Here is a 15092-nt window from a genome sequence, read left to right on the forward strand (position 1 = left end):
AATCGCTAAGAAGGGTGTAAAATGGTATATGGTGGTGCGTGCACGATATACGCGTGAACTTGGTAACACCGGTACGGACGTTGAGGTATCACCGTATTTCAGGGGGTTTACCCACGCGACACTGTCACCTGAGGTAATCCCTCAACAAATAAACTCGAGTCGAGACAAAATCGCGGAAAGTATGAATAGCTACGAGGGGCTTGGAAGTGGTTGGGTATTGGACCGAATTTTATTTTTACAGATAAACATTATTCAGTATTTACCACTCGTAGGCGGAACTTATTTCCAACTACCACCCGTAATTGCTAATAAACGAGCTACGGTGAATATCAACCCAGAAGACCCAAGTGACGACAAATGTTTCATGTGGTCTGTGCTAGCCAAGCTTCACCCAGTAAAATACACCCCAGTCACATACATCATTATAAAAGGTATGAGAATGAACTTGATTTGTGCGGGATATCATTTCCATTTCAACTAGACTTCTATAAACTAACAAAATTCGAACATGTAAATAATCTCTCTATAAACATTTTCGCGTACGAAAAGGGATTTTTCCCTCGCTATGTCAGTGACAAAAGAGTACCGGAATCCAGAGAAATTGATCTTCTCTGGGTATCAAATGGACAAATTAAACATTAATTCGAAGCATAAGTCGTCTCTTCAGTGGTTTCACTAAACATAACCACAAGACATTTTATTGCCGTCGATGTCTGAAAAGAAGCAACACTGATGATCTCCACACTCAACATGTGCGTGATTGTAATGTTCACGACCCTCAACGTGTGGTCATGCCGCATAAAGAACCGATTTTCAAATTCAAAAATTTCGGATGGAATCAAATGGTATTTTTTTTAATAATAATTGATAAATTTCGAAATAATGAATTTATTGATTTTATAGGTTCCATATACCATATTTGCGGATTTCGAATCGTTACAGACAAAGGTGGCAACTTGTTTACCGGACGCAACGTTATCTTCGACAACGACCCTATCTTTACACGTGACGTGCGGGTTTTCATACACAATTATTGGACCTAATGGTGAGACAACACAAATGTCATTAATTAGATCTATATCTTAACATCTCCCTCTTTATAGGAAATCTAGTAAAACACAAAACGTATAGAGGTAAAGATGGGGCGTTGAAATTTCTGAAAATGCTTTTAAATGAATCGGACACTATATCAGAGAATTTGAAGAAAAATATTTCAATGCAACTTATGGTGGCCGAAGAAAATTCATATCAGTCAGCAAATAGCTGTTACGTTTGCGATAAACCCTTCACGGAAAAGTCAGTAAAAACCCGAGACCACGACCACTATTCGGGAACCTACAGGGGGTGTGCGTGTCAGAGCTGTAATTTGAAGTTAAAAGCACCCAAATTTATTCCAGTTTTTCTGCATAATCTAAGCAGGTAACCTAAATGTGTATGAACTGGAAAACAATACGATATCATAAACAATTTATTCACGTAGATATGATGTTCATCTCATCATGCAACAAATCGCGAAGATCAAAAATAAAAACATAGACTGCATCGCGACCAATAGTGAAACATATATATCTTTCACCCTTGACAAGCTACGTTTTGTTGATTCAATACGATTTTTACCTGCTTCGTTGGAAACACTAGTTTCTAATCTAGCAAAAGGTGGTCCGCAAAACTTTTCCGCTTTGAATTCAGCGTTTAAACCGGAAGAGGTTAAATTACTTCTACGGAAGGGGGTCTACCCATATTCGTATATGGATTCGGAAGCACGATTTCGAGAGACTAAACTACCCCCCATTGAATGCTTTTACAATGATCTTACAGACGAACCATTAAACGAAGCGGAATACAGGCACGCCCAAAACGTATGGAACACTTTCAACGTGGATAATTTGGGTATATTTATTTTTACAATAATATACCATTTACAAGTCCTAACTGTTATATATTTTTTTCTTAAAGGGCAATATCACGACATTTACGTTTTATCGGATACTCTCCTACTAGCCGACGTTTTCCAGAATTTCCGACAAATGTGTATGACTTATTATCGTCTAGATCCTGCCCACGCTTACACCGGTCCTGGTTTTGCATGGCAAGCGGCCCTTTTTATGTCCAAAGTTCACTTAGACCTTTTTCTGGATGAAAACATGCACCTATTCATGGAAAAGGGTATCCGAGGTGGAGTTTCTATCTTAGTAAGATTTTTTTAAAGTTTAATTTTCATGTTAATTTTAACGATAATTTTAATTAAAGACATGAACAATTTATATGGAACAGTTATTTGTGACCCTCTACCCATGAAAGACTTCAAATGGGTCGAACCTACCCCTAACAGTGAACGGGAAATTTTAAGTTGTCTAGACGATTCGTTAGAGGGATTTATCGTCGAAGTTGATCTTGAGTACCCGGAAATTAACACGATGACCACAACTGTTATCCATTAGCTCCGGAAACTATGATGATCAAACCAGAAGCACTTTCAACCTTTTCCAAGGGTCAAATGTCATCTCTGCAAATCCCTATCAAAGAAAGCCTCCCAAAACTTGTCCCAAACCTTCTCAATAAAGAGCGATACGTGGTGCACTATAGAAACCTTAAATATTACATATCAAAGGGACTCAGAATAACGAAGATTCACCGAATTTCAAAATTTGAACAGGGGGCGTGGTTAAAATCATACATAGATTTTAACACAGAAAGACGAAGAATGGCTGCTAACGACTTTGAAAGGACCTATTAAAATTAATGAATAATGCAGTGTTCGGTATACAATTAAAATTAACATTATTTTTTCTTCAGGTAAAACAATGGATAACCTACGAAATCGGCAGGATTTCAAACTAGTTACTACGCCTGATAAGACTGTGAAGAAAGCAAGTTCACCGGGGTTTGAAAAATTTGCAATTTTTCAGAATGATCTGGTTGGTATTCACTCCATCAAGAAAAAACTCGCTCTAAACCGTCCAATTTATACGGGATTCGCCATTTTGGATTTGTCAAAACTCTTAATGTATAAATTGCATTACGACATTATCAAACCGCAGTATGGTGACAAAGCAAAACTCCTTTTTACCGATACTGGTAAGTTCTTAAATCAACTATGATAATTTAATACTCTTGTATCTATTTACAGACAGTCTCACGTATGAAATCAAAACACCGGATTTATACGAGGATTTTGCTCAACAGAAGCAAATGTATGATTTTTCTGGGTATCCTAAAGACCATCCTCTGTTTGACGAATCTAATAAAAAGAGACTCGGAAAATTTAAAGATGAGATGGATGGTGTACCAATCGAAGAGAAAAAAACGTGCAAAGGCGTCTGCAAGCGAGTACCGTGACTGTTTACTAAACACTAAACTAACGGTTGCCGAAATGAAAAGAATTGTAAGTAAAAAACATATTGTATCAACTATTCGTCAGAAAAAATTGTGTCGTAATCCGTGCGACGACAAGCGTTATATTTTAAACGACGGTGTTACAACGTTAGCCCATGGACATTATAAGAAAAAACAATAAAATATATTTATGACAAATTTATTGAGTATTTCTTATACATAAATTCTACAATCATATTTTCATTAACGTTTCTGTTTTTAGAAAATCTTTGCAATACATCAAAAAGTTTAATTCCTTTACACAAATTATTAGCGAAATATACACAATAGCCACCACAAGTCTTACTAGAATTTCCTTGCAATTGAACAGAATTATACGTCAAAGTTAGGCTGTTTCGCTCAACAAAATAGTTAAATTTAAACAAATCAGGGCTGTTCCCAAAACTCTCGAAGAATGTACAATTGAGTGATCTTGAGAGATATATCAAACACCAATGTTCTCCTACTCCTTTGGAGGTATCAGTGTTCACGATGTAAAGTGAAGGATACGTTTTCACATTCTTGGGAAGTAGATCGGCAGGGAAGCCTCCTCTGAACAAATATTTGGTATGCGGGTCATTCTTGAGTATGATTTCAAGTTGTTGCGAGTCCATTATGAACTTTGGTCGTATAAAACTGCTCTGTTCTTGTCGATCTCGACCAAAGATTGATATTCGGAATAGTAAATCACCCTAACTGTTGACGGCAATGATTCTCCGAATATTAATTCGAGACGAACACTCCCGTTCTTTACCAGGTTGAAACAGTCAGTTGAACTTCCGTTAAGATCGGGAGTTAAATCGAATACGAATTGTGCGAATTCATCACGGTAGATTAAATTTCCTTCGTCAATATTCCATTGACCAGTTTGAAGAAAGAGATTAGCGTATGATCGTATAAACAACTTATCATTGAAATTTGGATTTAATGGTTTTGCCGGGACACTACTACCATCAAGGTATAGGGCGATTTGAGTTAACGAAAATTTTTTAAAGTTAAAAGGGGACATTTTGTAGTCTCCCAAATACGCATTCTGGTCTACAAATCCGATCACCACCTTACTCGGTATTTGACCATTATATAAGTTGTCTTTAACGCATATTTTGTTCCCTGGGAAATTGAAAATGAATTACATTCCGTACGGGTGATGGAATATTTCATTGTTACCAATTCCAAAGTTTTAGCGTGGGATAACATAATCTCTGGCGTCAATCTAACTTTTCTGACGAACATTGATGCGTGGGTGAAAATGAGTAAACAAAACTCGTTTGAGCTTTTGATAAACTTGAAATTTAGGTCTATCAGGTTAGGAGTAGGTCGATTTTGTTGACAAATATCGGCTCGTACAACTCCTATCATGTCAATAACACCTTCTTGGGCAAATTTTGCACGTTTCTTAAATCCGTCTGGACCAACTTTGTCCGCCGGAGTTGTTGTTTTAGATACAGCGTCATAAATATCTGGTTTGGTAAAGTTCCATCTGCTTTCACAATTTTCACTTGAACTTGGAGTAAAGTATTTTTCAAATCAATGTACGTCTCTGAGTTTCCAGCGATACTAAAGATAATTACTTGATTTTCATTTATGTTCGTTGTTGGATTATATTCAACCCATTGACTTCCTATTATGCCAGTTTGAGTATACGGTACATGAAATAAATCAAGTTCCGAGCTAATACTGTTCTGCGAACTGGGGTGGGCTAGAGACATTATTCAATGATGATGATGATTACGATTATATATCAGACTGAAGTAGAGAACGTCTTTTCTTCTTCCTGGTTCGAACTGAACTGATGATGGGAGATGTTTTACATTTCCTTTTACGGCCGTTTCCACTAAGTTTACTCACTGCTTCGGCGGCTCTTCTTAAGGTTTCTTTCCCCGAGATTTTAACGCGTCTTTAATAGACACACCACTCGACACGTCAGAAGCAATTTTGGCTCCGGTATTTAAAAATTTTCGACCAAGGAATGTGGCACCCTTTTTGAGTAAAGGCATGGCCGACCGAAATGCCGAGGCTAATATATTTCCAAGACCATATCCTCTTTGCACGGCTACTCCACGGTATACCGGAATTGATCCGTGTCCAATTTGATTTAAGTAATAGTTATTATAATCGTTTACAGAAACATGATCTAGATTACCTGGAGACATGTTTCTCCTTTGACTTGCTAGCCAAAATGAATGGAAGAAAGATTTTGCATCTGATTTTATAGATAAGGCCATGTTCTTCGGGGTTTAAAATGAAGAGTAACGTAAACTTTTCCTCTTTCGAAATGTACAGGATGACCCATTTCACTCATAATATTAATTTCAATGGTTTGAAAATTGTTATTCGCAATAGGCATATAATGAGGTCTACAAAACTCCTTCTCAACAGTGTATCCGTCTTTTCCTTAAATACTTATAATACGTAATAAGGGAACATCTGAATCTCCAACCGACCGACTTTGTATGACATCGGAGTATATGAACAGATAATGTAACCCAGCGTCCATATCACAGCTAAAAGGCGCCGTCATGGAAGTCACTATAGTTACGTCTCGGCCTGGAGTTCTCGTAAATCCTAATATGATGGCGATTTCATGCGGTATGTAAACTTGGTTCATTCCTTTTATTTCGACTACCACTCGCCGATTAGGTTTGTTGTAATAAAACTCGACCCTTGAGTTAATTTTTTGTCCGTCGTCATCGAGTGACATAATCTCTAGTAATTCTTCGGTAGAGCCGTAATATCCGGGAGGTATAAGTATACTTATATCACGCACTTCATCTTCGAGATCTTCTCTTGGTGTTCTTTGCCGTCTTATTGATTGATTGTTTTTTAGTCTTCTTGGGTATAGGTTCTTCCGGGTAGTCTATAATATCTTCTACAGTATTCCAAATTCGAACTAAACATTCTTCATTAACGTTATTCCACGTTCTTGGATAACTTATTTCGGCTAGTCCAACTTCATACGCTCCCTCAAGTTTTATTGGTTCCGGTAAATACGTCCTGAACTTGCTTAAAGTGTTATTCCTGAAATAACCTATAGACGAGTCCGAGGGTAACGTTATATAGAAACTCATAGTAATACAATTTCTTGCACCCAAGAGTCAAAATCTGAACTGTAACCACGCCAACGTACTAAAAGCTCTTTCGTTCCGTCAGGTTTAGTTCTTTTTCTCAAAACTTTATCTATTTTAAATAAACAGTTGTCGAGGTCTTTCCCGATTTTCTGTATTTCTTCCTTGTAGAACACACCCGAAATGAGCTCAGTTTTCAAATCCTCCAGCTTATATACCGGAGGGTCTCTCGGTAAGCGCTCCACTACTTTGAATATTTCCTCGGTATAATTGGCTTTGTAACCCTTTTCGAACGTGGTTTTATTCTTGCTTATACGAACCAAGTCACCTATTTCAAAAGGGAACGAGACTGGGGGTGAAAAATTAACTTTCCCGTATAAGTTCTGCCACACTTGTTTAGAATTTTCCTTCTTCACTTCAACGGGTTTGCATTTAATAGATTTGTGGTAGTTGTTATTATAAGCTTCCAATAAATCTGGTAAAACGTCGATGTATTTATGCGTATCTTTCTCCCGAAAAATATCGATACAATCGTTCTATAATACTAGATTTTACTTCAGAGTGCGTTGCGAAAAACTTGATTCCTCTACGTTTTAATTCACCTTGAACTTCTTTACCTTGATCAGTCTGTACAACCTTCGGTTGTCGACCTGATTCTAAAATAGATTTGAATGACTTTACCATAGTAGATCCTTTCTTATCCTTGGTGGCTACAGCGAATGCGTATTTACTAAATACATCAATACAACATAAGATATATCGGTATCCACTATTGTGGTTTTTGATATCTTGCATGTCTTCCTGATCAAGTTGCCATTGTTCGTCTATCCCATACACTATCGTCTTGTTTCTCACTGGTCTGTGTAATGTGTACGTATCTTGTCGTTTTAAAAATTATCTCACGTCGTTTATGTTAACTTTAATTCCCCTCTCTCGGGCGGCCTGATAAAGACCACGAATGCCTCCGTAACTACCGGCATCCTTTACATTGAAGTATATTTCTTCTAACATCCATTTATCGTACAGTTCATTTTCCGTTCGTGATACCAGTACGCGAACTCAAATAATTCAAAAACGATAACAATAAATAATAACAAAAACGCAGTAATAACTTTGGGTGATTTTAAGTACGATGTCGATAAAGAAGTTATCAACCCAGACGGAGTAGGATCGATGCCTCCTTCCATGTTGAGGTGTAATTCGCGAATGAAAGAACTGAAACCTGATGTATGATTATATTCTTTATTTCAAATTTATCCAACTCAATAATCCATTACCATACATTGATTCGGGACTTGGGGGTAAATAATCTGAATCATCGTACACCTTCTCTGGTAGATCGTTAGAAATAATAGGTACATTATCAATGGGGGATTCAAAGGGGAATTTATTTTTTATAAGTGATTTTGGTACATTTTCCTTTGACAGCAATTTATAAAAGTTATCTAATCCAACAATTTCATGTTTTGGTTTGGTTTTGTATCCTTTAACTGATTCGTGTAAAATATCCATGATATTAGATCTAACTATAGGACGTCCTTTATATATAAGTTCACCACTGGTAGACCATTCAATTTTACTGTTTCTTTCAATCCACTTGTACAAAGCAATGACAGGTTTTAGATGTGAATCTGGTATCGCGATAGCTATTTCCGAATACCAGTCTTTCTTTCTTTTCGGTTCTTCAACGATTTTCGCCTTCTTAGTTCTTTTGTTACGTTGTAATAAATGATTGTACAACTCCACTTTTTGTGACTGATTAAGGTTCCGATTATTTAAAACAGTTTTCGTCAAGTTTCGGTTGCGAATTGAGTCGTCGATACACGTCTTCGGGAACTAAGATCATCTTTCTAGCCATTTTTGATAGCTCTACTTATAGCCGCGCCTGCTGCACTGCTCACAATTGAAAGAAGTGGTGCTAAGAGTAACGGTAAAAATCCTCCCTTCTGTATTAGAATCTTTTTCCGTTTTGCGATTGTATTGGGTTTAGATATCTTCCGCAAAATATGACAATGTCGCTTCAATCGCTTCTTATGATCATCTGACAGTTTTACATTACCACGCAGAACATTCTACAATAGCTTTAATCGCATCGTTATTAGCATATTTGATGGCGGCATTTCTCTGACATGAATTACACTTAGACAGATATTTTAAAAACTCCTTATGATAATGAATTCTCTTCATTTTGGGATAAAAACCGCAGCTTCTTCTCCTGGTATAAGTCCGGTTCGTAGTCTATGATCATCTGACGTAGTTGGTTTCAAATCCACCCATAAATACCCAAAGTCTCTAGCAATTGCTTGATGAAAGGCGTCGATGACGTATTTACTGTTAGTTGGAGAAATCTGTCTAGCTAAATGAAATATCGCCGATTTGTCACGTAGTGTCTTGAAAATTATCAGATAGTGCGCGTTTAAATTTAACGTTCTAATTTCCTTCCCAGGATAATACAAATTTGGCATAAGTACGAAAACCGACGTGTTTTTATGATGAGAACCTCTTATAAACAAATTCGTGACATCCTTGTTATTTGATATTTCACAAAGTAAATCATCGAGAATAACAAAATTCTTGACATTTGGATCTAAAATTTTAACGTCTAATAATCCTTCGTGAAATTCAACTGCGGGTGTATCATCTAATACCGAATTAAACAGTTTAGGTTGATATTCCGTATAACACCAAATAATTATCTCTGGTGGAGGTGAAATACACGTATTTTTATATTTGATAAGGCTAGCTACAAAAAAAGATTTTCCTGATTGAGTCGCACCCGCGATCAGACCATTAAAAGGATGTTGCAACCTGAAATCCATTTTAAAGAATGACACATTTTCTCCTAATCAGCTAGTTTTTATTCACAAAAGATGTTTTGCGTTACAGACTATTTTAGCAACCATACATTTACAAAATTCATCATTTAAAAAGGTTCTTAAGGTAAAAATTTTATAAATCTCGATATAGTCAAGATTTCTTATCGCAGTGTCATAGTTCATTTCAACACGCATATCCCAGTCTTCTAAACAGTTGTGTTGAGTCTGTGAGGGATGGTCCATGGTGCAACCGTAGCAACACTGGCGGATATTAGCACGAAACTGTTCTAAAATACTGTCCTTTAAAAGGTTATATATCCTATTGGCTTCATTTAGGTATGTTACAACGTCTTTATACATATCCATTAACACTTTGGTTAGAGCGTAGCCAATGGCGAAACCCTTCTTGGTTGGGAAAATATTCCCGTACAATTCACCGTACCCTGGAACCATCTCCCGGATATCCAAAATTTTTCGATTCTGATACGTTCTTAGATCAATACGTTTCGTCTCGGAAGCGCTGAAAAAGCACGATGATCCTGGGGCGTCATCCTTCTCGAAGAAAGCTAATATTTCGTCCTTCTTTCTGAATAACTCATGAATATCAGCTTCATCGAAGGTGATTCCCGTAGCACTATCTCGAAGTCCTAGACGTAAATTTAGTGAAGACGTAACCTCGATAAATTTCTCTGACGAGACGGCGAACAAAACTTGAGCAAACATGCTATGACAAATTATATGTTAGGAACATAAACAAAATATTAAATAAGTAAAAAAAATAATATACTTACATAGATGATTTCGTGTTGATATTTACTCTTCAGAATGTCCTTTTACCAAGATCCAACCCATATTTATACTTTACATTTCGGTGGAGATGTAACATTGCTAGATCACTCCACTCTACACAGCCTCCACCTCGCTCCACACGAATGGAGCATAGCTCCACACGAGTTGAGGCGTCCGTACTCACTTATATGCAACTCGTTGCGTCACCCTCAAACGTTTCATCATACTCCAACCCGCTCCACCCCGCTCCACACAGCCTCCACCCCCACTCCACACAGTCTCCACCCCGCTCCACAAGAGTGGAGCATAGCTCCACGCGGTTGGAGGCCTTTGACTGTATAAGTCCTGGGACCGGCAGGATTACCCTACTGAAGTCCACTTTCTTCAACAATTTTAATTATACCAGAAGAAATTGATTTGGCGTCAAATGAGTGTAGGTCTAAAAATCCAATGAACCTTTCTTTAACGGCCCCATTAACAGTGTATCTGACGCATACACTCAATTGCTCTAATCCACCTTTATCTCTCGACTCGTCCGCAATTACAGAGTAGTATCCACCAGAATAATAAATTTCAGATTTTATCATATTTTGAATTATGTTACCACTCAAAGAAATTAATTCATTCTGAATTATACAACTAGTGTACTTCGCGTTATTGGGCATTTTATCTAATTTTTTTTAAATCAGGGCACATCTTCTTAACCATCTCTAAAATTTCGACAAAGTTACCTCTGTTGTCCGAATCACTCATTTCCCTATGTCCCCAAAAAGCAATATTTTGCTGAGCGCAAAAATAACTATTTTAACCAACGTAGCGATTCCGCGTAACATCGCTTTCTCTTGGATTATCGATTTTCGTCGCGACTGATCCGTTATTTTTACCCTGACGATACATTTGAAACTTTTCGTATGCAATCATGTGAGGTGATTTATCTTAGATAAAATGTTTTTTAAATCTCATGTCTGTATTTTTCCAGTCTGAATAACCGTTAGTCAAAGAATTCTTAGTAGTAAAAAATGACGACAGCAAAAGCAATACACCTTGTTGTTTTCAACCGAATATTCTAGCATTGGAAATTCTTTATTGCCCATTAAAATCGGTTTTTGGAAATGTTTTAAATTTAGGCTGAACTGGGTCATCATCATCTTTACTAATGCTAATATCTTTAACAGGTTTTATTGTTGGTATATGTGCTTAGTTTGTCGTTACTCAATTAAACAGTAAATGCTAATCGACTGTCAAGCATTGAATTCGCCAAGTTAATCTCACCAATAGTATTTGCCCTTTTATTAATTATTTCTTCGTGTTTTGGTTCGGAGTCGTTTGAAATACATTGCTCTTTTAGTTCTGTAGCTTTTTATTGGGCTTCAATAATTTCATTGGTTTTAATCAATTTGTTTTTGTTCTAATTTTCTCTTCTTTCGCTTTTCGGAGTGAGTGTTATTAAATCTTTTCATATTTAATCTCCACACTAAAACTAACCATTCAAATGAACTTTATAAGAGCGGGCTGAGCGGCTTTAAAAAATAAAGTTTTTTCCCCAACCATGAAATTAACCAGAGCAAATATTTGAAAAGCCCGTAGATGCCCTAGGAGAAGTCAGAGCTTAAACCCTATAAAGTACCGTCTTAAAAGGTAAGTTTTAATAGCCTTGAAAAGGCCGTTTGAAAAAAGTGCAAATAGCCTTAAAAAGACTGTTTCAAAATGTAACTAGTCGCTACTAATAGCCTTGAAAAAGGCTGTTCTAAAAAGTAGCTAGTCGCTACTAATACCCTTGAAAAAAGCTTAGGCTGTTTCAAAAAGTAGCTACTAATAGTCTTCAAAAAGACTGTTTAAAATAATAACTAATTAGCCTTTAAAAAGGCTTTTGGTTTGAGATAAATTATCTAAGTGTTTAAATTTTAGACAAGCGCATTAAGGCTTCTTTAAACCTCGAGGAGGTAGAAGTCCGCTCTTTCCAAAATTTTAAACTCGACTGGAGAGACAAAAAATAAGACTACTAACTCGTTCTGTAACACAAAACGAAATGGAACGAAAAATGGCCCGTATCGTCGACTCGTCGAGATAAAGAGTCACGAAATATCGCAAAAGTGTTAAAAACCGGGTAAAACCCCAAAATTATAAAGACACAAACCGTTCCCCCCTCTCCAGTTGGACAGGTTGGGCCCGGGCAGTTGCGATAAGCGCTTCTACAAACCTTGGGGCAGTTGCACTATTGTATGCGGCGCTATGCGCCTTTTGATCCTTATCTCCCCTTCTTCTATTCTATATCGGGGGAAACATTTCCAAGAATATTTCTCTTTCTTGTGCAAGCCGACCAAAAATATTTGTCCCTTCCGCGTGTTCTGTGCACCTGGCAGCAAAAGCCAAAGGCGAGAAAGGGGGTTAACACGAATACTCCCGGCGCGTCGCATTACACTCTGCCCCGCCCCCTTCCCCACACTTTACGTTAAAAAACGTTCCGATTAATTGAATTTGATGTTTTTTATAAGCTAAAACTTTGATTTACATTTTACATTTTTTTTCATAAAACACATAACCGTATTGTAGACGGAAATGATTTTGGGCGGCGGGGCCCCCTAGAAAATTACGGGTAGGCTCTAGCCTACCTTGCCTACCCATAGATCCGCCACTGTCAATGTCCAGAATGATTTTATGGAAATGGTTACACAAGTTCAGTTCTTATCTAAGTAATAGTTTTAAGTAAAGTATCTTTCTAAAACCGCGTTAGCTGATAACAAGCTCGCGGTATTTCTGTATTTCCAGCTTCAATTTCGCCACCTTAATCTTTAGTTGGCTATTCATATCAACCAATTGTCTTTCCAAATCAATGGTGGACATCATCCAGGCGCTTTACGCCATATATACTGTTCTATCAACGTTCCTAAGGGTAGCGTTATTTTTTAAATCTCCATCGATACTAAGCCACCTTGTAACTATAGCTGTAGTATTTGTACAGGATGACAGCGGCAAAAAATCAAAATATGGGAAATATGGAATTTCGAGTCGATTTGTAGGAGACCAGAGAAAATAGTCAAGAGTGTAATTGTTCTTCGGTGAAAGTATCGGGTGCCGGAAGGGAAAGAGCTTATGCAGGCGACGCGGGCATACATTTATATCCATTCCTTTGGTCCAGCGTACGTTTGATTTAAGATTTTTTTTTAGAAAATAGGAAACGTGTGAAAATTTTGAACTATTTCATTGAGTTAACTATTTATACGGTCATATAAATCGCGGAACGTTAAACAATTGTCGTAGCCTCAAACGTTTACAAAATCTGATAAAGCAGCGTTATTGGCAAATAAAACTACTTGACGGTAATGGCATATTTTATATTTTCTACAATATTCAACAATCGTAATCCTTATAAAATTGCACTTGTTCTAACACATAATTAATCTAACAATGATTTGGCTCAAAACAATTATTACAATAACATGAGGCGTAAAAACATTTGGGTAGTACCAACTTGTTATTTTTCATGACCTATTATTTAAGTGACAAAATGTTAGATTTTGACCATGCTCTACAACTTACTCATTGAAACTTTTCATCTACCACCTAGCGTTCAAAAACTACAAATTCTAAAACCGTGAAAAATTTCGCGATTTTTTTGAAATTCACAAATAACAACGATCTTCACCGAGAGAGTACATACTGAATATTTCTAGAAGGTATAGATTTTGAGAAAAATGCCTGGACCGATCAAATGAAGACACCCTGTATGGTGTAATGCATCAAGGAAGATTAAAGAATGGAACGCCAGTCTGGCGGAATTTTGCAGCCAGATTCTTCAAGGAAATTTCGAACTAGTCGGGGGTAAAAGGGTATTCTACTATATTATTTTGGCGCGTAAAAGCGATAGATTCCCACAAAGTATGTTCCTTGGTTTCGTCTTCCTTGATCTTAATCTTAAATAATGGGCAAAGGTTGTGTGTTTCAATCATGTAAAAATTCATCCGCGAAAATAAACAGAGATCCAAGTTTCCAAAACATTTTTTTATACCTTTTCCCAAACCAAGCCGGCAGTTTGAGAAAGGCCAAAAATGGGTTTCAGCTGTTAATTTAAAAAATTTACTTTAACCTAAGTAAACAGAAACCATTTTGTATGTTCAAAACATTTCCAAGGTGGGGAAGGGCCTACTAAAGAACATCCAGATCCAATTAAAGACGAAACTGGAGATTTATTTGTTACACTGGTAAAATAAGTTTCGTCCTTGTTTTGGTTCTTCGATCATAATTATTCGAATCACTTATATTTGATTCAGGGCTATTGTGAAAATGACACTGTCAACGAAGATTCACAATTACAAATTAATATCGCTGGATGTGTTGAGGAAGATGATTTGTGTTTATTACAACCTTAAGATAATGCAAAAACAATCTATAATAGTGGTGGCCTTATTCATGCTTCTCCTGATGACCCAAAAAGCTTTACTAACTTGCAAAGACAGAAAATCTCTACATTGGAACAATTACTCAATAATGTCTACCAATACAAGCTAAAGGAAGCATCAAATTCTTTTTCGTGGTACCATAAAATAGTTGAGGATAACCCAAATTTAATTTTTGAGAAAACACCAAGTGCTAAGAAATGGATTTTAATTGAAATTCAGTCTTCTTTCTCCTACAAAATAGTACCCTGCAATCAAATCTTAAAGGAAGACCATGCCATTTTATCATTAACTAAACAATTTATTTCATCACTCGGTGATCTGCTGGACCTTATGGCATTGCTAGATGGTTGGTCCGTTTGTGAAGGATTTCAGAATGATATTTTTATGGAAAATGTGCTGTCATCATCATCATCATCTGTGTACTTATGCCAACACTCATTACGGTAAAAAAAATGACGTTCTCTATTTCAGGGCTTAAATAAAAATTGTAAACCATGTCGTTTATCAAAAGAAGTTTTACAAGCAAGGATGAATAGAATGAAAAGAAGAAATCAAGTTCATACAAGCACGAATCATCGGTTTATGAACTTGAAGGAATTGAAGACAAAAGTGTTATTGCTTAAAAAATATATAGATTGGTTGGAAAT

At 36.7% G+C, this 15092-nt stretch overlaps 1 protein-coding gene across 1 annotated transcript; it reads left to right on the plus strand.

Moving 5' to 3' along the window:
- The first annotated feature begins 1162 nt into the window (after positions 1-1162).
- Positions 1163-3339, plus strand: LOC149937580 (uncharacterized). The gene is made up of 6 exons (XM_090153847.1): positions 1163-1296; positions 1481-1890; positions 1957-2166; positions 2251-2331; positions 2797-3078; positions 3131-3339. Exons 1-6 carry the CDS (start codon positions 1163-1165, stop codon positions 3337-3339), a joined length of 1326 nt encoding a protein of 441 aa, XP_090009973.1.
- The last annotated feature ends 11753 nt before the right edge of the window (positions 3340-15092 follow it).

Source organism: Leiobunum rupestre, chromosome 7 (genome assembly GCF_980474605.1).
Source record: "Leiobunum rupestre chromosome 7, qqLeiRupe1.1.hap1, whole genome shotgun sequence".
Taxonomy (NCBI): Eukaryota; Metazoa; Arthropoda; class Arachnida; order Opiliones; family Sclerosomatidae; genus Leiobunum; species Leiobunum rupestre.

Excerpts from the sequence above, each read along its gene's own strand:
- LOC149937580 (XM_090153847.1), top strand. The coding sequence starts at position 1,163 with ATGCTTTTAAATGAATCGGACACTATATCAGAGAATTTGAAGAAAAAT. Across the intron at positions 1,891-1,956 it reads TTTCAACGTGGATAATTTGG|GGCAATATCACGACATTTAC; the intron begins GTATATTTATTT and ends TTTTTCTTAAAG. Across the intron at positions 2,167-2,250 it reads GCACCTATTCATGGAAAAGG|ACATGAACAATTTATATGGA; the intron begins GTATCCGAGGTG and ends TTTTAATTAAAG.